Source organism: Eulemur rufifrons, chromosome 2, assembly GCF_041146395.1.
Source record: "Eulemur rufifrons isolate Redbay chromosome 2, OSU_ERuf_1, whole genome shotgun sequence".
Taxonomy (NCBI): domain Eukaryota; kingdom Metazoa; phylum Chordata; class Mammalia; order Primates; family Lemuridae; genus Eulemur; species Eulemur rufifrons.
The window spans coordinates 49,828,721-49,848,156 of record NC_090984.1 but is presented as its reverse complement, the minus strand read 5'-3'; the positions used below and the strand labels follow the sequence as shown (position 1 = coordinate 49,848,156).

Sequence of the window (19,436 nt, the reverse complement as noted above, 5' to 3'; positions counted from 1 at the left end):
TGCTGGAGTCAAACTCCTACATTTCCTTCTTCCTCTCCCTCCTGCCTTCCCTCCATTTCTCCTCCTCCCCTCTCCTCCTCTTTCTTCCATTCTTTTGCTTCCTCCCTCAGTTCCCAGGATCTTCTTTCTTCTTTGCTGAAGGTTCCCCTTCTCCCCCTGGACCCTCCTTTTTCCTCCTCCTGGGCCATCCTTGAGTCCTGGCTGAAGGCAGATGAGGGAAGGACAGCTCCCCCTTGTGGCCGTTAGGCTGAGGCCGTCCTCCTGGGGGTGCCGCTGCCCCAACCCCCGCTAGGTTCCGGATGGGGCAGCCTCACTCGTGGCATTTTGGGGAAGACAGGAAATACTGGCTTCTGCCCAAAGCAGCCTTGCATTTCAGCTGACCACCTACACGTAAAGTGGCTGGAGATCCACACAGCGATGACACTGATAAGCACTTGGCAGTGATGAAACACTTCAACATCAGTGCTCTTTTCCCAGTTTCACGGCCACAATTCTGTGGGTCAGGTGAGGTCCTCCCAAATTTACAAATGAGGAAACGGACTCGGAAGTTTAAAGGGACTGCCTAAAATCACATCTAGAATGGGGTGGACCTCAGACTAGCTATTTCTATCACGCTGAAAACTATTCTCACGTTTTAGATTTCGTATCTCATTTTATTTTATTCTCACAGCAATCCTGCGAGGTGCACAGCAGCCCTGCACAGGAGAAGCAGCAGTTCAGGGAGGTGAAATGACTTGCTTAAAGACTCCGAGTCCCAAGTTCCAAAAGGTGAGGAGGAGGAGGGAGGGCTCAGCGTCGGCCAGCCAGCATCAGGGATGCTGCCCCGGACTCCACTGGGACACGTGGAGAGATCCAGGCCCCTCCCCCTGACCTTGTTCTCTGCCCGCCGGGAAGTAGGGAGCTTGCGGGGAGCAACCTCAGCACGTCCCCGGGACAGTCTCCACTTGGGGGCACGCCCTGGGGTGGGGCTTCTTTGGGAGGCCGGTGGCCTTAAACTCTGTGCTAAGGAACACCGGCCTGAGAACAGCCCCGGAGACTTGGAAACCTTTGCCCGGGTTGGATGGAAAGCGGAAAAAAGGAGCCCGAGGGACCGGGTGGGGCAGCAAGAGCAGGACCAGTTCCTCCCCCGCGGGGACAGGGCTCTTGGAGCCGCCAGGAGGAATCCTTCCCGGTCCCGAAGCCGAGGAAGGCAGCAAGGCCCGGGGCGGAGCGGCCCCTCCCACGTCCTCGAGGGCGGGCTGGGGGAGGCCGCCAGGGCCAGGCCCAGGTTATGTGCCTGTGGAGTCTGGACTTCCCTGCCACCTCGAGGAGCAACTGAGAGTCTTCCCTGATGGGCAAGGTCCCTAGGAGGCCCGCGCTTTCTCTGAAAGTGAAAGGAGTGGGCGGGGGGCGCGGCTGAGGCGGGGCCCAGGCGGGCGACCGCGCAGGCTCCGCCCCGGGGCAGTCTCGAGCCGGGGGCGCCGAGCGACTCCAGTCCCCGCCGCGCCGCGGGCTGGTGGGCTCAGTTGCTGCGCCAGTGCTGGGAAATGACCCTGCCCGGGGGCCCGACGAGCATGGCGCGGCGGGGGGGCGCGGGGCCTTGCAGCCCGGGGCTGGAGCGGGCCCCGCGCCGGAGTGTCGGGGAGCTGCGCCTGCTCTTCGAGGCGCGCTGCGCCGCGGTCGCTGCCGCAGCCGCTGCAGGGGAGCCCCGGGCCCGTGGGGCCAAGCGGCGTGGGGGACAGGTCCCCAACGGGCTCCCGCGGGCTCCCCCTGCCCCGGTAATCCCGCAGCTGACCGTGACAGCCGAGGAACCGGACGTACCCCCGGCCAGCCCCGGGCCGCCCGAGCCGGAGGGTGCCTGCCTCCCGGCAGTGGGCTCGTCGCACCTGCAGCAGCCGCGCCGCCTTTCCACCTCGTCGCTCTCCTCCACTGGCTCCTCGTCGCTGCTCGAGGACTCGGAGGACGACCTGCTGAGCGACAGCGAGAGCAGGAGCCGCGGCAACGTGCAGCTGGAAGCCGGCGAGGACGTGGGTCAGGTACGGGCCGCGGGGGCGGGGCCAGAGCCGGGCGCGAGGGCTGTGCACTGGGGACCCAGCTTGGAGCTCTCCGAGGACCGACTTCTGTCCCAGCCTCCCTCTCCGAAGGGTCCGAGTCTCACTGTTTAGAAGGAACGTGGGGGTCGCAGGGAGGCGCCAGGCTGACCTCTCGCCTTGGCAATTCTCGCCCCCGCTGCGCAAGCAGGTCGCGGCCCGGGCCCGGGGGCGTCTAAGGAGGGTGAAGAGTACACGACTGGCCACAAGGACCGGGCGGAGCGGGGGGACCGTACCTTGTAGGCTGTGAGGTACGACTGGAGGGATCGGAGGGGCTTAGCCTTGCCCCATGAACCCTCGGAGAGAGGGGCGAAGGAGTGTTTCCCTCGCTCCCCGCCCCCTCTCTAGTGCCGCGGCCCCACCCCCGCCCGTTGCCACGGTTTCCCTCTCCTGAGTGGGAGTGGAGCGGCGCTCCAGGCTCTGCTCCGAGCCGCTGCCGTCTGCTCCCGGCGCCCGCACGAGGCGTGGACGCAGGGAGGGGCGCAGGGCTGGGAGCTCTGGCAGGGAGCGGGACTCAGCCCACCTGGTGCGGGCCCCCGACCCCCGCAGTCCTCCAGCCTTGCTGCTCCTAAGCGTGGTCGGGGGAAGGTAAACTGAGGCTGAAAGGGAGCGGGATCAGCCTGCTAGCTTCTGCCTCTGGTAGCCTGGATGTTCCGGGGCCAGGTTTGTCCCTCGGAAAACCCCGGCTAGGATGAAGTGAAGTCACTCCAGGCGCCCGCCCCTTAGGGGGTGTGCGGCTCCCGGGACAGCCTCCTCGTCCCCCTCGTTTTAGCCAAGGCCAAATACCTTGAGTAACTGCCCGCGGTCAGCGCGAAGGACTTGCTCTAGATCCACGTTACGCAAGCGTCCCTGAAGCCGAGGTGTCTCCGAGCCTGCCCAAAAGCCTGGGTCGGGGCGACTGGGCTGTGAGAGCCCCAGGCCCGCGCCAGGGTCGCCTGGACGCTGCGAGGAGAGCGCTGGGGCTCTGCCTGGGCCTTCTGGACCCGGGGTCCCGCCGCACACTCGGATTGGACGAGGCGGAGGAGACACTGTAACGACTTGCGGTGGCTCCATGACTCAGTGACTCCCCTGAGATTTACAATAAGTGACACAAGAGGGAGGTAAAGCAGGAACACCCCTGCCGCCAGGTGTAGGGTGCGGGGGCTCAGTCACGAGCCTGCCACCTTCCTCTCTCCTCCCCCAGCGGGTCAGGGTAGCCCTGACCCACGATCATTTCTGACGCAGCCCTGGCCTGTGTAGGGAGGCAGATGCCTCGGAGGGGGTCCCAAGACAGTGGAACGTGTGGCAGCGAGAGCACCCCTCCCACTCCTCCGCGTCGTAAAAACCTGAGCAGTAGCTGTAGGTGGGCTGCTCCCCAGCTCAAATCTGACACCTGAGAAGCGTGAGCGGGCGAGCGGGTGCGACCAGTGGGGGCGCTGAGGGCGCGGGCACGCCCCGCTTCCCTCTTCCGCCCGCAGAGACCTGGCGAAGTGCCTGGGGGAGGGACTATGCGAGGAGGAGGTCCTGAGGCCCAAGCCTGAGTGCAGTGTAGACAACCCCAGCTAAGGTCAAGACAGCCTCAGCTGTGTACTGGGCGTCTTCGGTCGCCTCTTCCACGCTGGTCCTCAGTGTCTCCCGGAGCCGCCGGAGGCTGGTGCAGATGGCCGCTGAGGGCCTTTCCAGCTCCAAGGCTGGGTCTTCCCAACCCCCAGCGCTGGGGCCTCCCCGAAGGCAAACAGCCACAGCGGAGGCAGATAAGCTGGGGGCTGTTGACAGAGGCTGCCCGCGTCCTCGTGGAAGGGCCTGGAGCGGACTTTGCCTCACGGCTGGTCCCAGAGGAACACAGCCTGCCCGCCCAGGCCGCCTTTAGGGCTTCCCCAGGCAGGAAGCAGAGCCCGTCCTGCGGACTGTGAAGGATGCACCTGGGGGAAAGGTACTGAGGCTCAACTCTGGGGCTCCCAGCCTGCCATCCCCTTACACTAGGGCCTGGGCAGATGAAGGCCCACATCCTCCCCTTCGCCTCCTAGGAGCCCTGTACGGCCTGCCTAGAGCTGGGTAGTTGGGACTGGGCAGCCTCCCTTCCACCGGGGGCCTTTCCTCTGGTAAAATGAAAAGTCCTGGGCAGGAAACTTGAACAAGCTAGGAGAGTAGTAGGAGACCTGTCCCCCAGGGCAGCTGCCATGACTCTAGGGCCTTGCCAGCCTCCTAAAACAATTGTAGGGTGTTGCTCTAGCAGACAAGAGAGTGTTTGGCTCCTGTACATCTGGTTTTCTTTTCTCAGTGCTCGAAGATAGGTAAAGAGACCTGGATGACATTCCCTCCTGGACTGAGAATTCCCACACATCACTTTCCACTAATTATAGAGCAGAATTTAGGTTAACAGACTTCCTTTTTAAAAAGCAAATGCCCATGGGAAGGTGAAGTCGTGGGTCACTTATACCTTAGTGCAAATCATTTTATAAATTTAAACTGATTGCTCCCCGCCCCCCCCACCACCACAGGGAGTGCTAGTTTGACAGGGCAATTGGAACATGGGGAGGGTGCTGGGATGATAGAGAGGATAGAGAGCTTCAACCAGAGACTGGATGGCTGGAGGCAGGCAGCAGGGTGAGTACCAAAGACAGAGCAAAGGATCTGCTCTGGCAGGAGATATGCTGAGTGTCTGGTGTGATGTAAGACACGGGTGTCCTCGCAGTTTCCACATGGAGCTTAAACAAAGGAGGGTCTGAGACTAGTATCCAGCCAACACTTGCCCAAGGAGAGATACTACCTGTTTAGCCCTAGAAGTAAGGAATTATCAGAGGGTCCTTCTGTGACTTCATCAAAGACTGTCACATAGCTCTCCTGGCTTTTGCCCCAAGATGCCCAGATAACCTCTGGCTGCGTGTTGGTTTCCCAGAGAGAACACTTTCATGAAGGGAAGGCTGGGCCAGAGGATGTGGCTTTGGGCCACATTGGCAGCTAGAGTTCACTCTGTATCATAATAAATGCTTTCTGATCTCTATACAATAAAAATCTTACCTGCTCAAAATATCTTCCCTGCTGTTGTTCATGTGCCAAAATCCCCACCCACCCTCTAAAGAATGATTCTCCAGGAGGCTTTTTGAATACATTCATTTTTAAATGCATTGTGTTCCCTGGGGGAGGTATCTCCCTAAGGTAGAAGATGGCAGTGAGTTGAGTTCCAAGACACTTACATCAACTCCTTCCCTGATTGACCATACCCATCATTTGGAGGGCGGCTAAATCCTGTCTCCTCGCGAGGTAGCCAGGAGAGCTGGATGAGATAATGGGTAAGAAAGCCCTTTGTCACCTGCTGGCTAAAACCATCCTTAGTTGCTGCTGCTCTTGGCTCATGAGATGCATAAAACTGGAGTGGAGAGAGAGGTGTTGACCCCATTTTCCCTCAGCTTGGGAGCAATTCTATGTGGTCTACCAGGCCTACCTTCCACCTCCCAGCCCCCCTCACTGCTTCCACATGATTCCAGAAGGAAGGATGTTGCAGTTCCCTCACCCCACCTACCCAAAATGTATCCTCTGACTAACTCCATTCTGGCCCCAGTATCTGGCAAATTCTTCTAGAAGGCTCCTAATGCTGCCTGCCATTAAATCCATTCCTTTGCATAAAAGCAAAGGTGTCCAGCCAGTAGAGAGGGTGCCGAAGGCAGATGTTAGGGTCTCCATGGGGATCAAAACACCACTTTATGGCTGCAGATCACTTCCTCTTGTACAAAACTCTTTCTCAGGCAGTATCCCATTTGATCCCCCAAAGGGAGGCTGGCTGGCACCATGGACTTTGGAACCTGCTGGGGCAAGAGAGCTTGGGCCAGAGATTGGGGGGCTGGAGGCAGAGAGTGAGGGGATGCTAACTCCTCTGGATGCTAACTTCCTTGTGTAAAACAGAGTAAGAACACCACCTCATGCTCTTGCTGTGCGTGTGCCTCATGATCATGATTGCCAAACCGTGTGGGAGAAGGGGGATCAGGTGGTGCTTCTGAATATACATGGCACATACATCATCTTCCTGGAATTTTACTTGAGGATTTGGAGGTGGGGAGTTTTATAATAAAACTTGGATTTATTATGCAGCAGAATGCAAACCTTGTATGTATTTAAAGATTTTAAAAAGGAGTTTTGAAAGTGATGTCATCCTTCTAGTGGGCTCCTTCTGGCTACACCCCCAGATCCCCAGGGATTGGACATGTGATCACACCCTAGTGTGCCATGTAAGGACTTCAGTGGGAAAGTGGGAGCAATGCTGTCTGATGGAAGATGAGAAAGTGCCTGGCATGAAATAGGCAGTCAGTAAATTGTGCCTTGTGTTATGGCAGCGGCTACGTCCTCCCAGAGGAAACAGGTCCACACAGATGAGAGTACTTGCTTGGGTTCACTCAGCTAGAAAGTGACAGGCCCAGGCCTGGAACCAACTGCTGACTCCCCAACCAGTGCTCTGGCATATCCTCCATCCCCTCCCCATGGGAAAGGGCTTTATGGTCAGCAGCCTCCCCTACTTAGGCCACCTCCTCAGTTCTCTTCCCTCCTTCGTTGTCAGGGAGGGTGGTTCCTGGGTTCCACTCCTGTGGGGGCACACATGCATAACTCCTCTAAAAGCCAAGCACCCCTGGGAGGAGGCAGCAGACACACAGTTTAGATGAGCAAACCTGTGTACTTCAGAGAGACACCAGACTGCTGAGTTTGAGGTGGGAAGAGAAAAGGTTCAGGGTATGAGATGCTCTCAGATACAATGGTTATGAGGCAAGGGGTACACCAAAAAACCCCACATTTCCCTCCCAGTTTTGTCTAAGATGACAGGCCCTCAGAGTTGCATCCCATTTTCAGGGCTTAGATTTCTGGATCCAGATCAACAAAAGGTGCCTTGGGCCTTGCCAACTAGTGAGGTGTGCATTGAATCCAGGGACAGCAAGAGTCTAGGGGAGTCCCAAGCCATTCTTTCTCCAGGCCCTTCCAGGCTGGTCTCCCTGCCCTGGGCCTGTGTAAACTACATTTGTGTGTTTGTCTGTCTCCCTAAATGAGAGTAACCAAGGTCCCAAGTGGATGCATCAGTGATCCAGATTTGTCTACCTTATGCTTCATGCCAAGGAATGGGATTGGGGAGCTAAGTGCCTGTCACACTCAAACCCCATTTACTAATCCCAACAGCCCAGTAAGGGTAGTTATTTCCCCATTTTATAGATGAAGAAACTGATACTCACAGCCTTGTTTCTCAGGCCCAGAAGATCCCTAGGCACTGGTAGAAATGCAAATTTTGGCCCCACCCTAGACCGACTCAGAATTTCCCTACGGTAGACCTGAGAATCTGCTGTTTTTAGTTTTTATTTTTAAAGACAGAGTCTTACTCTGTCACCCAGGCTGGCTGGAGTGCAGTGGTGCAATCATAGCTCACTGCAACCTCAAATTCCTGGGCTCAGGTGATCCTCCCACCTCGGCCTCCCAAAGTGCTGGGATTATAGGAGTGAGCCACTGCACCCAGCCAGAATCTGCAATTTTTAACAAGGGCTGACCAGGTTATTCTGATGCTCACAAAAACCTCGGCAGGGCAGTTTAGTAACCCGCTCAGGCAGTTAAGTGGCAGAGCTGGGGTGCAAACCTGAGCCTTCTGATCCTAAGTCCAGGGCTCTTTACAGCCGACTGGAGAAGCTGGAATCACCATCACTGTGTGAGCCACACAGGCGCACAATAAACCTTCACTGAGTGGATGAACGAATTAATGAATGAATGAATCATCCAGCTCCAGCTTCTTCCGGTGGGTCCGGGGCGGGACGAGACCCTGTTTCAGAGGAGGGAGGGGCTTGTGCATTGCTGAGACGCGGACTTGCAGACCTTGACCTTGTCGCTTTCAGAAAAGCCACTGGCAGAAGATCCGGACCATGGTGAATCTGCCGGTCATCAGCCCTTTCAAGAAGCGCTACGCCTGGGTGCAGCTGGCAGGGCACACAGGTGAGCGTCGGGGAGCGCGCGGATGGGGTTGGAGAAAGGTAGAGGCCGGGCAGCGCTAACCGGTGCCGGTCCGCAGGGAGTTTTAAGGCGGCGGGCACAAGCGGGCTGATTTTGAAACGCTGCTCGGAGCCGGAGCGCTACTGCCTGGCGCGGCTGATGGCGGACGCGCTGCGCGGCTGCGTGCCTACCTTCCACGGCGTGGTGGAGCGCGACGGCGAAAGCTACCTGCAGTTGCAGGACCTGCTCGACGGCTTCGACGGGCCCTGCGTGCTTGACTGCAAGATGGGCGTCAGGTACGTGTGCTCTGCCGGGCTGGGGCGGAGACCGAGTTGGGGCCGGACCGGAACAAGCGTTAATGGGGTGCCCATGTGGGTCCTCTCATACCCTGGCTGGTGCCTGCACCCCCACAGGACTTACCTGGAGGAGGAGCTGACCAAGGCCCGCGAGCGGCCGAAGCTACGGAAGGACATGTATAAGAAGATGTTGGCGGTGGACCCGACGGCGCCCACTGAGGAGGAGCACGCGCAGCGCGCGGTCACCAAGCCGCGCTACATGCAGTGGCGAGAAGGCATCAGCTCTAGCACCACGCTTGGCTTCCGCATCGAGGGGATCAAGGTGGGCCATGTCCGCTTCGCTTTGCACCGCCCTGGCCCTTCCTCCGCCCCAGCCCCACCGCTCGGTGTCCTTTACGGTTTGTCGTCGCCCCTCGCCCTATCACCACGAACACCACCACCGCTACCACCACAGCCAGACGCCCTCTGGCGGCCGGCCGTCTAGCTGTCCCCAGCACCCAACGCCCCGGGAAGTACCGCCGCCTTAGGCTGATCCTCCCCCGCTGGGCGGGTCCGGGCCCCCTGGCACTCCTGTCCCTCCTCTTTCAGAAAGCCGACGGCTCCTGTAGCACAGACTTCAAGACCACGCGAAGTCGGGAGCAAGTGATTCGCGTCTTTGAGGAGTTTGTGCAAGGAGATGAGGAAGTACTGGTGAGCGCGGAATCCCAGAACCCTGAGGTATTGGGGATCTTGAAATCAAGGGGTGCCCCTGGTCATTCCGTCTAGTGCCCTCGCCTATGTGACCCCATTTATCTCGTCGAGTTGTAACTGCTTTATGTTCCTTTCCTTCTGGGCTGTGCGCCATGCGGGGGGCCGTGTCCTCCTCACGACAGTACCTGTCAAGCTGAACATGCACTGTGGCTCCTAACCGTTAGCAAGGGCTCACTTCGCATTTAATTAATTTGCCCTCCTCTTCTGCTCTCTCCAGAGGAGGTATCTGAACCGCCTGCAGCAGATCCGGGACACCCTGGAGGTCTCCGAGTTCTTCAGGAGGCACGAGGTAAGAAGCCGGTGGGCTCAGGTCCCGGGTCTGTGAGGGCTAAGTGGGGATAGGGTCGGGGCTGCTCAGGTAAAGGGCTGTGGCCTGACTGTGTGGGGCTCGGCAGGTGATCGGCAGCTCGCTGCTCTTCGTGCATGATCACTGCCATCGCGCCGGTGTGTGGCTCATCGACTTCGGCAAAACCACGCCCCTTCCCGACGGCCAGATCCTGGACCACCGGCTGCCCTGGGAGGAGGGCAACCGCGAGGATGGCTATTTGCTGGGGCTGGACAATCTCATTGGCATCCTGGCCAGCCTGGCCGAGAGATGAGGCTGGACTCCTGTCCCCACGTGGGCCGGCCGGTCTGACATGTGGACCTGCGGCTACGTCCCCACAGTGCATGCCGGCGAGAGACTGGAACCCCCTTATGAGGGGCAGTTCACAGGGTCCTGAAGGACCAGGTGCCAACCACTAAGGGGGCGCACTGCCGATGTCAGAGGTTGGCGCCCACCCGGGCCCCAGCGTTCCCAGAGCAGAATGACACTAATTTCCGGAATGTGAGGGAACAAAAGCTTCTTCCTCAGTCCAGCTCTTCTGAGGAGGCTCTTCCCTCTCCAGAGGAGCTGGATTATGAATTTTATTGAGCAGGCCTAGACCTATTGGTCTAACCTCCTACACTACAATAGATTCCCCCTCCCAATAAAACTCAAAGACCCAGCTTCCGTGACTCAGGCCTCATCCCCTCCCTCCTGGTTCCCTCTTCCTCAATCCGGTATCCCTCACATCCACGCAGATCACTGGAGGATGTGAGAAGAGGTTTTTATTAAAAGCATCTGCAAGGTTGGGGACTGCTCAGATGAAGGATGTTCACGGGGGAGAGCAATCCAGGACTCCTCACGGACACCTGGGGTATGGGGTGGCCTCTGGTCCCAAAGATCAAAAGCTAGGAGTGGCCTGGCCCTTCCCAGGAAGCTGGAGTTGGTTTCCAGCATGGAAAGTCCAGTGCTGCCAGGCCAGCCCTGAGACAGGCCCAGACACGCAGACTGCAGGGGACAGAGGCTACTGGAATTACAAGCGACTTAGAAGCCTGAGGAGTGCAGAAAGGAGCCATTGCTACCATCAATGCCCGAATCCTCGACCTCAGGGCCCCTTGGGGCCCCAGGAGCCATAGGTGGGATTCCAAAGCTTCTGAGGCTGGAGGCCGCTGGATTTGAGGGGCTTGAGGCCAGAGGACAGCCAGAGGCCAAGAGCACTCCCTCCCCAGCTTGTCACACCCTCTGGACTCAGTTCCTGGGGCTGTGGGGATCTTGGGCTCTCCAAAGATCTGTTCCCCAGCCCAGAAGCCCCTTCCTCCTCCAGGGTGGGCCCCAGCTCCACCGGCAGGGGTGAATTTAGCACATCAGGGTCCTGTAATAGAGTTGGGGAGCAGGGGGCCATGGAGTTGTTTTATGGCTTCCTTCCTGACCCCCCAAAACCAAGATAGTCAGGTGGGTCAGGGGGCACACCTGAGTGCAGTACTGAAGACGCTCCAAAATGCTGGCAAAGCTGGGGCGGAGCTCAGGCTGGTGCTGCCAACACTGGGTCATGATGCGGTACCTGGGAAGAGGCAGGAGTTCGTGTCCACCCATGGTCATAAAGGACCTCCCTCCCTGGGCAGCACTCTAAACTCACACGGGCCCTGGACAGCCCCTAGGAGGGTCCATCCGGCCCCCTGCGATGACGAAGTCCAGCACTTCCTGGTTGGTGCGCCCAGGGTAGGGCATGTAGCCCAGTGAGAAGATCTCCCAGAGCAGCACCCCAAAAGACCTGCATCACGAGTAGGGGAACCAGGTGAGGACCCTTAGTGCAGTGCAGCCTCCCCTTCCCTCACACAGAGTGGCCCAGAAAAGATAGGATTAGCCTCAAGGCAGGGGAGAGGAGGATAAGAGAGGGTGTGTTATCACCAGGAGTCTGTCTTGGATGTGAAGATGCCCTCCAGGAAGGCCTCTGGGGGCATCCACTTGACTGGGAGCAAGGCCCGGTCCCCTTTGCGGTAATAACTGGTCCTACAGGAGGGCGGAGGGGAATGATGAATTGTTTAAATACCACCAAGGTGCTGGTAAACCCCCTTGGAGCAACAGCCTTCCCAACTCCCCAAGCCCCGCACCGGTAGATATCTCTTGCCATCCCAAAGTCCCCAATCTTGGCCACTCGGTTAGGCCCAGTACAGCTCAGCAGGCAGTTCCGGGCAGCAATGTCCCTGTAGAGTTTAGCAAAAATATCACTCCCAGAATGCAGAAGTTCTTGCCCTTCCTGATCTATTTCCTTAAAAGTTACATGGAAGGGCTGTTCTTTCAGGAGGAAGTTGGGCTGGGGGTCCCCCAAGCCAGGATTGCTCCCAACCTGTGGATGAAGTGATTTTCCTCCAGGTAGTGGCAGCCCTGGGCTATGTCCTGGGCCAGCTGCAGCAGGTCCTGCATGACCAGAGGTGACGGCTGGCCCTGGGTCAGGCAGAAGGTGTGTCAGTCCATGCAGGTCTCAGGACACATGGACAGGGTCTCTGGAAGGGCCTGGGGGGCTGAGAGAAGGGTCTCACCAGGTGTGGCCGGCTATGCCTCAGGAAACTCTTCATGTCCCCTCCAGACATCAGCTCCAGCAGAATGAGGCGAGGGGCAGCCTGGAGGCTGAGCCCCACGCACTGCACAATGTTCTGATGGCTAAACTTGCTGGGTGGGTGGTGCACATACCCCATCGCCAGCAGGGAGATATAAACCATGTTCTAGGCTCCACAAAACTGGGGAGGACTTCTGTGTCCCCAGACTTGCCACCTCTCAGCCCCAGGGTGAAGAGAGGCTGTTTTGCAGGCAGTTCTGGCTTCTCCCTCCCGCCTTCCGCCCCTGCCCCTGCCCCAGGTGCACCTGATGATGAGCGCCTCCATGAGGAAATCTAGCTCGTCCTGACGAGAGCAGAGCTCTGGCAAGGTCTGGGGTGGGCGGAGGAAGAGCACAGTTTCTGAGCTCCCTGGGACACTTTAGGAGGGTGGGTTAACCCTAGCTCTAGTAATTGCTCTCCCCTCCCTGGCGCCCTGCTCTTCTACCCCAGCCAGAAGTCCCACTCCCTCTCACCTTGATAGCCACCTGCAGTGGGCCGCAGTCCCCAGGAAGGCCAATTACCAGTCCCTCATACACCTCCCCAAAGGCACCATGACCCAGGGCTCTGCAGGAAGACAGGTTGGAACGGGGTGGCTGGCCTGGAGAAGCGTCCTAGAGAGTCTGATACCCCCTTTGTCTCCCCTGCTCCTCCACATCCCCCACATGGCCAGCTGACCATATGTGAGCTCTCTCGGCACGGTAGAAGCCCTCCAAGGTGACATGGACTTGCACAGAGCCAGGGCAAAAGAGAGGGCAGGTGTGGGGTGAGAGTCAGAGTGGAAGTCTGTGATGAGGCCTTCCCTGATGTCCTTGCAGACTCCCTAGGAGGGAGGCAACTCCTGGGCTCCAAAAGAGTCATATTCCAAGGCCCCCTCCCATTCCAGAATTGGGGCTGAGAGCTGACCCTGAGCAAATTACTTCCCCTTTTGGAGCTTCTTTGGGCCTCTATCTCCCCTATACAAGGAGTTTGGGCCAGTTCTCTGGGATCTGTAATTCACCATAGCTGGGAGCAGGATCAGAGATATGTATTCATAGTGCACAGGTTCTCAGATGGAAGCAGAGGACTCACCTGAGAAGAGTGACATTGTCTGGCGAAACCTCGGTGAGCCCTGCGGGCAGAGGCCAGAACTGAGCTGGGCCAAGCCCCGCATGGCAGTAATAGGGATTGGGGGCTGTCCTGATGGCAGAGGTTTGCAGCTTGCTCAGCTCAAGCTCAGGGCCTGGCAGCCTCATTCGCCACAGGCCCTGCCACTTCTTCTGGCTCACTGTGGGTGGGAAGAACAAAGGCATACACTCTGCCTTCCCATCAGGCCCGCACTGCCTCCCCTGCCCAGGACACCTCCACAGATGCCCCTTAAGGTAAATGTTTTCCCCAGGCCTCCCCAGCTGCTTCCTGTCTTAGAACCCCAAAGGAGTCTACAACTGCTCTGCCGGGAGCAGCGGTCTGGAAGCCAGCCCCACGTGCCCCTGGAACCCCACAGAAAACCACCACAGCTCAGTGGAGATGGGGCAGCCTTGAATCTGCTGTGCCTGCTAGATGCTCCGTACCCAGAATCAGGACACCACACACCATAAGGAGGCTCAGTGTCGAGGTCACCACCACAGCCACCATCAGAACCAGAGGGCCTGGAGGGGTGGGCAGGTCTACGGAGAAAGAGAGACACCTCCAGTGGGAAGGTGCTCTTTGTCCCTTTACCCCAGGTTTCACCGAGCTTCAAGCCTCAGCTCAAGTGTTAACCTTTCCATCACGCCTTCCCCCATTATCCTAGAGAGAAGCAACCTCTCCCCTTTGAGAACCTCTAAAACACTTCCTATCCCCCATGGCAATTGTCACTCGAGATATACATCCATATAGCTATATCTAAATATTCATCTCACCTCCCACACTGGACCACATGCTCCTGGAAGGCAAAATGTGCACTGATGGGTCTCTAATCTCCTGCCCAGCACCCAACACAGAGCCTGGCACACAGTAGGTCTCTATACCATCTTTCCAAGTGCCTTACTGCCCCTCCCAGCCTGTGATCCCAGGAGTCCAGACCTTGGGCAAAGGTAGGACATACCCACGCAGGTGATGTTATCCACAGCTAGCACCATGCCCTGTGGGCACAGGCATTCAGCCAACTGGAGCTCTGCCTGCCACTGGCAATCTCTCAAAGGGCAATGACTGCAGTTAAGATACCTTCGGATCTCCACCTCTCCGTGGCTCTCTGTGACTGATAGTAAAAAATTGATATGGTGGGGTGTGGTGTGGGAGATGTGGGTGGGGCGGGGGACGTGGGGGGTGTGAGGGATGTGGGGGGTCAGGTGGGGGTAGAGTAGGGATGGGATATACATGCCTTTTCCAGCCACATGGTTAGTTCTAGCCCAGGACTTTAGAGCAAAGAACAATGCCAAGCACACAAGGGTGGTGGGAGAGCCTGGGCCTTCTGGCAAGCCTGCACACTCTCTTCTGGAGTGGGTTCAGGGATTGAGGAAAAAGGCTAGGCCAGCCTGAGAGGTGGGTCTTGGGGCCAATACCTGCCAGAGGCTGCAGGTAGAGCTCGCTGCTGGGGTGTATGAAGGATACCCCATCTTCCCCATTAACCCAGAGGTTGTCAGTCTCTGAGGCATTGCCCCCTGGAAATTGAGAGTGATAGAGGGTTTGGCTACAAAAATGGGGTGGCGGGAAGGGAGGAAGGGTGATGGGGATGGGAGAGGAGTAAGGGGCACATAGCTGCCTCACAGCTGGGAAGCTGGCTTATGAACAGTGGGGAGGCCAGCATCTCCCAGTGGAAATCCCAGTGTGGCCTCCTCTACAGGAGCCTTCTGATGCAAGTGCTTCTGTTCACAAGTAAGCGCTCAGGGGCTAGAGAGGTGGGGAGGGCATAATCAGCTAGAACCTGAAGGCCTGGCTCAGGCTGGCTGGGACACTTCCTGTCTGTCTGAGCCCCTCCCATCCCATATTCTCAGCTATAAAATGTCAGAGGCACAACCCACACATTCCATTTCTGTAAGAATGTAGATTGTGTGTGTAAAGTATTTATAAACAGTATAGCCCAGACACAAAGGTTGTTTCTTGACACCAGTTGTTTCCAAACTGAATGCATTAGAATCATCACCTAGATGACTGATTAAAACAGCACTGGGACTCTCCCCTACAGTTTCTGATTCAGTAAGTTAGAGAAGGGCTGAGAATTTGCATTCTTTTTAATTAAAAAATAAAAATTATATATCTTTATTGTGTACAACATGATGTTTTGAAATATGCATTGTGCAATGGCTAATTCAAGCCATCATCATGTGCGCTACTTTCCATACGTATCATTTTTTGTGATAAGAACAACTAAAATCTATTCTCGTGGCAATTTTCAAGAATACATTTTTTTATTTTTAAAAGAGAGGAGGTCCAGCTCTGTTGCCCAGGCTGGAGTGTGGGGCACAATCATAGCTCACTGCAGCCTCCTGGGCTCAAATCATCCCCCTGCGTCAGCCTCACCATGGCTGGGACTAGAGGCCAGCATACCAGGCTAAGAATACATTGTATTAACTATAGCCACCTGTTGTACAATACATCTCTGGAAGTTATTTTTCCTATCTAACTGAAATTTTGTGCCCTTTGGCCAACATCTCCCCTGTATGCTCCCTTAACCAAGAGAAGTTGCATTTCTAATAACTTAGGTGGTGCTGAGGCTACAGGTTCCAGAAACACACTTTGAGAACTACTGACTTAATCCAATTCTGCCTTTCTGCCACCCTGCTCAGCGTGCTACATTCCTGGGACTGCACAACAGGGAGGGCACCTGTTGTGATGGAAAATACCTGGATTTAAATGAAAATCTAGGGCTATCTGCATGTGTGTGATTTCCAATTTATTCGACCTCCATTTCTAAGAGCTCCTGCTCTGGCCTGGAGCAGCTGAACCTGACTTAACATCTTTCCCACCGAGCCCTTCCCTTCGGAGGGCTCGGGCCTCTTCTAAGGTTCTAACCTCACTTCACCCTCGGGGCTGTCGGCTCCCCTCCCCAGGGGTGCACCTACCCCGGTAGCCTCCGCCGCCTCCGCCCGCAGTGCAGGCCCCGCCGCCGCCCCCGAAGCCGCCAGCCGCGGCCCAGCCGAGAGTAGCCCAGGCCTCCGCGCAGCCCTGGCCGCCCTCCGCCCCCTCCTGCAGTGAGCGGCCGGCCTGCGGGGAGAGGGCCCGCGACGTCCAGCCGCCCCCTCCACCTGCGAAGCGACAGTGCTGTGGCTGGCAGCCGGATGGGGAGCACGCCCGCCTCTCCCCGCGGCCCGGCGCCCTCACCTGCTGCCACGCCTCTCCCGCGGCTCCCGGGCGCGGCTAAGCGGTTCTCCAGTTTCTCAGCGGTGGCCTGAGCCCAGCCTCGGTCCTGCTGCCTCAGGTAGGCCCGACCGCCGCCTCCGGCCGCCACCATCAGTGGCTCCAGCTCGCCGGCGCGCAGCTATGGGGCCAGCGGGGCGTTGAGGGGCGCGCCCTCCCGCCGTCGAGGGAGGACACGGGCACTGCGCTATGTCTCTGTCCCTGGGGCCCCAAAACGGGCAGGGGCTCCCAGCCCAGCACAGGGATAGAAGGACCCCAAGGGACGTACGTAGAGCGCGTGCGCGTGAGCCTCTGGGACTAGGACTGAGACCCCCGCCCCAGGGGAGCACTTACCCGGAAGACATAGGTGGCGCCCCCGCCACCCCCGCCACCTCCCGCCCAGCGCTGCGACCCCGGGGCCCTTTCGGTTGCGTCCGTCGCCGCGTGCTCTTCAGCGGCCGGAGACTCTCCCAAGCAGACGAGCTGGCTCTCCGGGCTACCCTGCGCGCACCAGGGGCAGGAATTGGCGGGGCCCGGGACCCTCTCCTCGCTGTGCCGGTGTCGGGGCACCAAAGAGGGAACGCCCTAACACTTCCCGCTCGTCGGCTTACTCCAGGACAGGCGTCCTCTCCCTGCTGCCCCACGAGGATGTAAAGCGGCTCCCCGCGACTAAGGGAGAAGATCGCTGAGACGAAGACGCCATGCGCCCGCGACAGGTGGTTCCTGGCGCCTTTGCCGCCCGCGGCTCCGTAGGCTGAGATCCTGCGGGAGGCCGGCGTTGAGTCCCTCGCCCTCGCCCTCCTGCCAGCCGCTCCAGGCAGAGGTTGGCGACAGAGGCAGCTCCAGAATTTTTTTTTATCTGAGGGACTTAGAGGCTTTGAAGGGATGGGAAGACTAGATTTGCACACCATGAAATTAAATTTTACACTTATTTCAGAAGTGTTAACGGAGATGGGGGAGGATCAAGCCACCCCTTGGCGCTGCCGCCGGTTAGGGGCCATCTGCTGGGCAGGAATGGGCTCCTGGGGACAGGCTAACGTGGTGGCTTCTACCGCCACACTTCCCGGGGGGCGCCGGAAGGAGGAGCACTCGAGGTCGCCCTGGTTGGACGTCGCTTCGGAAAACCCTAAGATGCAAGGTGTTGCGTACGTAGCGTCGCTTCCCCGGACAGTGGAGCCTCAGAATCGCGGGTCATCGCCCACCCCTAGCCTGGCCCCGCACTTACAGGTACTGGCCGGGACCTGGCGCCCTCCACAGCTGCACGCCTCTCAGCGGCCCGGCGGCCCCCACAGTCACCACCACGCCGCTGCCGGCGTACGTCCCATCACATTGTGCTTGTGTGGGCCCGCGCCGGCCGCTGGCCCCGCAGGTGGAGAACTGCCAAGACCTCTCGGTGCCTGGGAGCAAGGAGGGAGAAAAGGCTCGTCGAGCCCCTGGCCGGCGGAGGGGTCTGGGTATGGTAAGCGGAAGAGAAGGGAGGAGCCGAGAACTCACCTGAGGGATTTAAGGGGAGGGTTGGCTCCATGCCGCCAGGCGGGGCGGTGATTTTCGGGTCCCGGGAGCTGGGAGTTGGCAGGGGCGAGGATAACAGAAAAGGCACCTGGGACCCTGAGCTGGAGCAGAGAATGGTGCCTGAAAGGTGACAGGGAGCCAGCAGAGCAGGGAGAGGGCGCAGAATGTTAACGGGGAGGGAGGGATAGGAGATAAAAGAGGTAAAGAGATTCAGAGATAACCCCACAACAGCAGCCCCTGCTGCCCGCGGCCACACCCCTAACCCCGCTGCGCACCAGTGCTCACTCACACCTGGATGCCCGCCACAGCCCAAGTTCGGTGGCAGAAGCCCAGCGGGTGTCCGCTGATGCCTCTACCAGTTTCTCCCCTCGAGAGCACTTCCCAGTGAATGGGCGCACTGAGCTCGGTTCTGCAGCCCTCCACCCCAATCCTTTGCAGCACTTAGATTGGTGGCCCTACCCCCAGGCAGTGCTGAGACCCCCGGGGTTGTCCCTCCTTCCCAAGCTGCGTGATCCGGGTCCTCGGATTCGCGCTTTCCACCCGCACTCCAGGAGCACGGACCGGAGAAGTTTGGCCACGAGGGTTGCAGGCCTCTGGAGGAGGCACTGGGGCATGGCCTGTTGCGACCGCCATCCCCAAGCTTAGGAAGGTGCCTCTGGCTGGGCCGCTTCCTGACAGCCAGATCGCACTTACCCGCGGCTCCGAGCCACAGCAGCAGCGGGCCCAAGGTGCCCATCGCCCGCTCGGTCCACGGTCCACAGCACCTGAAGTTGACAGCTCAGAGCCAGCCACTGCGGCCCAGGCTTATAGTCCAGCCGCCAGCGAGACACCCCTGGGAACTAAAGCCGATCTGGCCACGCCCACCTCAGACCCCAGGATGCTGGAGGAGGAAAGGGCGGGGCGTGAGGGCAGCGAGGTCCCCACGCTTCCGGGAGGATCCTTGCGGAGCCCATACGCAGTTACTGTCGTCTCCAGCCATCGGGTGTGCCCCAGGCTGCCCCAGGAGAGCGGGGTGGGCTCGAGGTAGGTAGGGGAGGAGGTGCCCCGCCGCAGACATCAGGCACGGACTTCTACATTCCTCAGGACAGGAGCAGTAGTGTGTGCGCTTCACTGGTAATGGTGACGGTGGTGGTGGGTGTGCTCCTGTGATCACACATAGGGAGTACTCTTTAAACTGCTCCAAGGAAGGGCTCATTACTTGACATTACTTATGTCTTTCAGTGCCTTTGTGAGTGCAAGGCTGAACCTCCCTTGTTGGCCTCATACAATTCCACTGTGTTACACCTCTGCACAGCTTCTTACTGTGATGGGGTAAAAGACTGGACCAGATGTCAGATCTGAGTGCTAGTACTCGCATCTCTAGTCAATGGGTGTTGTAGCACAGGCCACACAACTGATCTGAGACAGTTTCCCCACCACCTTTAAAATCTCATGAAGGGAAGTGGCTGTGTAAACTACAAGGCACCCCATAACTGTGAGGGCCACTTGGCCTTCAGGTGGTTTTGTGTCCTGGGTCCTAAATCTTTTGCTCAACATGACCAATTTGAAAGGTTGAGACCTATGTTCAATATAAAACACTTGAATAAAGAAGTTATAATAGCCACTTGGTAAAGTCTGTGTATAATGCAAGGTGTAGACACAACAGTGATTTTGTAAAAACTCTGGTATCCAAGCCATAGTTA

General features: G+C 58.1%; 2 protein-coding genes across 5 annotated transcripts; one reads left to right on the top strand and one right to left on the bottom strand.

The window, feature by feature from the left end:
* Positions 1-1,249: 1,249 nt before the first annotated feature.
* On the top strand, positions 1,250-10,032 carry ITPKA (inositol-trisphosphate 3-kinase A). Of its 2 annotated transcripts, none has more exons than XM_069461235.1 (7): positions 1,250-2,015; positions 7,910-8,006; positions 8,083-8,299; positions 8,417-8,621; positions 8,888-8,989; positions 9,267-9,338; positions 9,445-10,032. In XM_069461235.1, the coding sequence occupies exons 1-7, from the start codon at positions 1,527-1,529 to the stop codon at positions 9,646-9,648; spliced, it is 1,386 nt and encodes a 461-aa protein (XP_069317336.1). In that variant the 5' UTR covers positions 1,250-1,526; the 3' UTR covers positions 9,649-10,032. The 2 variants fall into 2 exon arrangements, with proteins under 2 accessions (XP_069317336.1, XP_069317335.1); XM_069461234.1 differs by having other exon boundaries at positions 8,888-9,016; positions 9,445-10,008.
* An 84-nt stretch (positions 10,033-10,116) lies between these two features.
* Positions 10,117-18,506, bottom strand: LTK (leukocyte receptor tyrosine kinase). 3 transcript variants are annotated; one of them, XM_069461231.1, is made up of 20 exons: positions 18,448-18,506; positions 17,737-17,874; positions 17,468-17,639; positions 16,854-17,004; positions 16,597-16,743; positions 16,228-16,384; positions 15,969-16,151; positions 14,469-14,567; positions 14,012-14,164; positions 13,497-13,592; positions 13,018-13,213; positions 12,423-12,513; positions 12,216-12,280; positions 11,894-12,023; positions 11,701-11,798; positions 11,465-11,557; positions 11,262-11,363; positions 10,990-11,124; positions 10,824-10,914; positions 10,117-10,725 (listed from the first exon to the last, which is right to left on the bottom strand). In XM_069461231.1, exons 1-20 carry the CDS (start codon positions 18,488-18,490, stop codon positions 10,459-10,461), a joined length of 2,607 nt encoding a protein of 868 aa, XP_069317332.1. In that variant the 5' UTR covers positions 18,491-18,506; the 3' UTR covers positions 10,117-10,458. The 3 variants fall into 3 exon arrangements, with proteins under 3 accessions (XP_069317332.1, XP_069317333.1, XP_069317334.1); XM_069461232.1 differs by lacking the exon at positions 15,969-16,151; XM_069461233.1 differs by lacking the exons at positions 12,423-12,513; positions 15,969-16,151 and having other exon boundaries at positions 10,392-10,725; positions 13,018-13,097; positions 18,448-18,490.
* Positions 18,507-19,436: the final 930 nt, after the last annotated feature.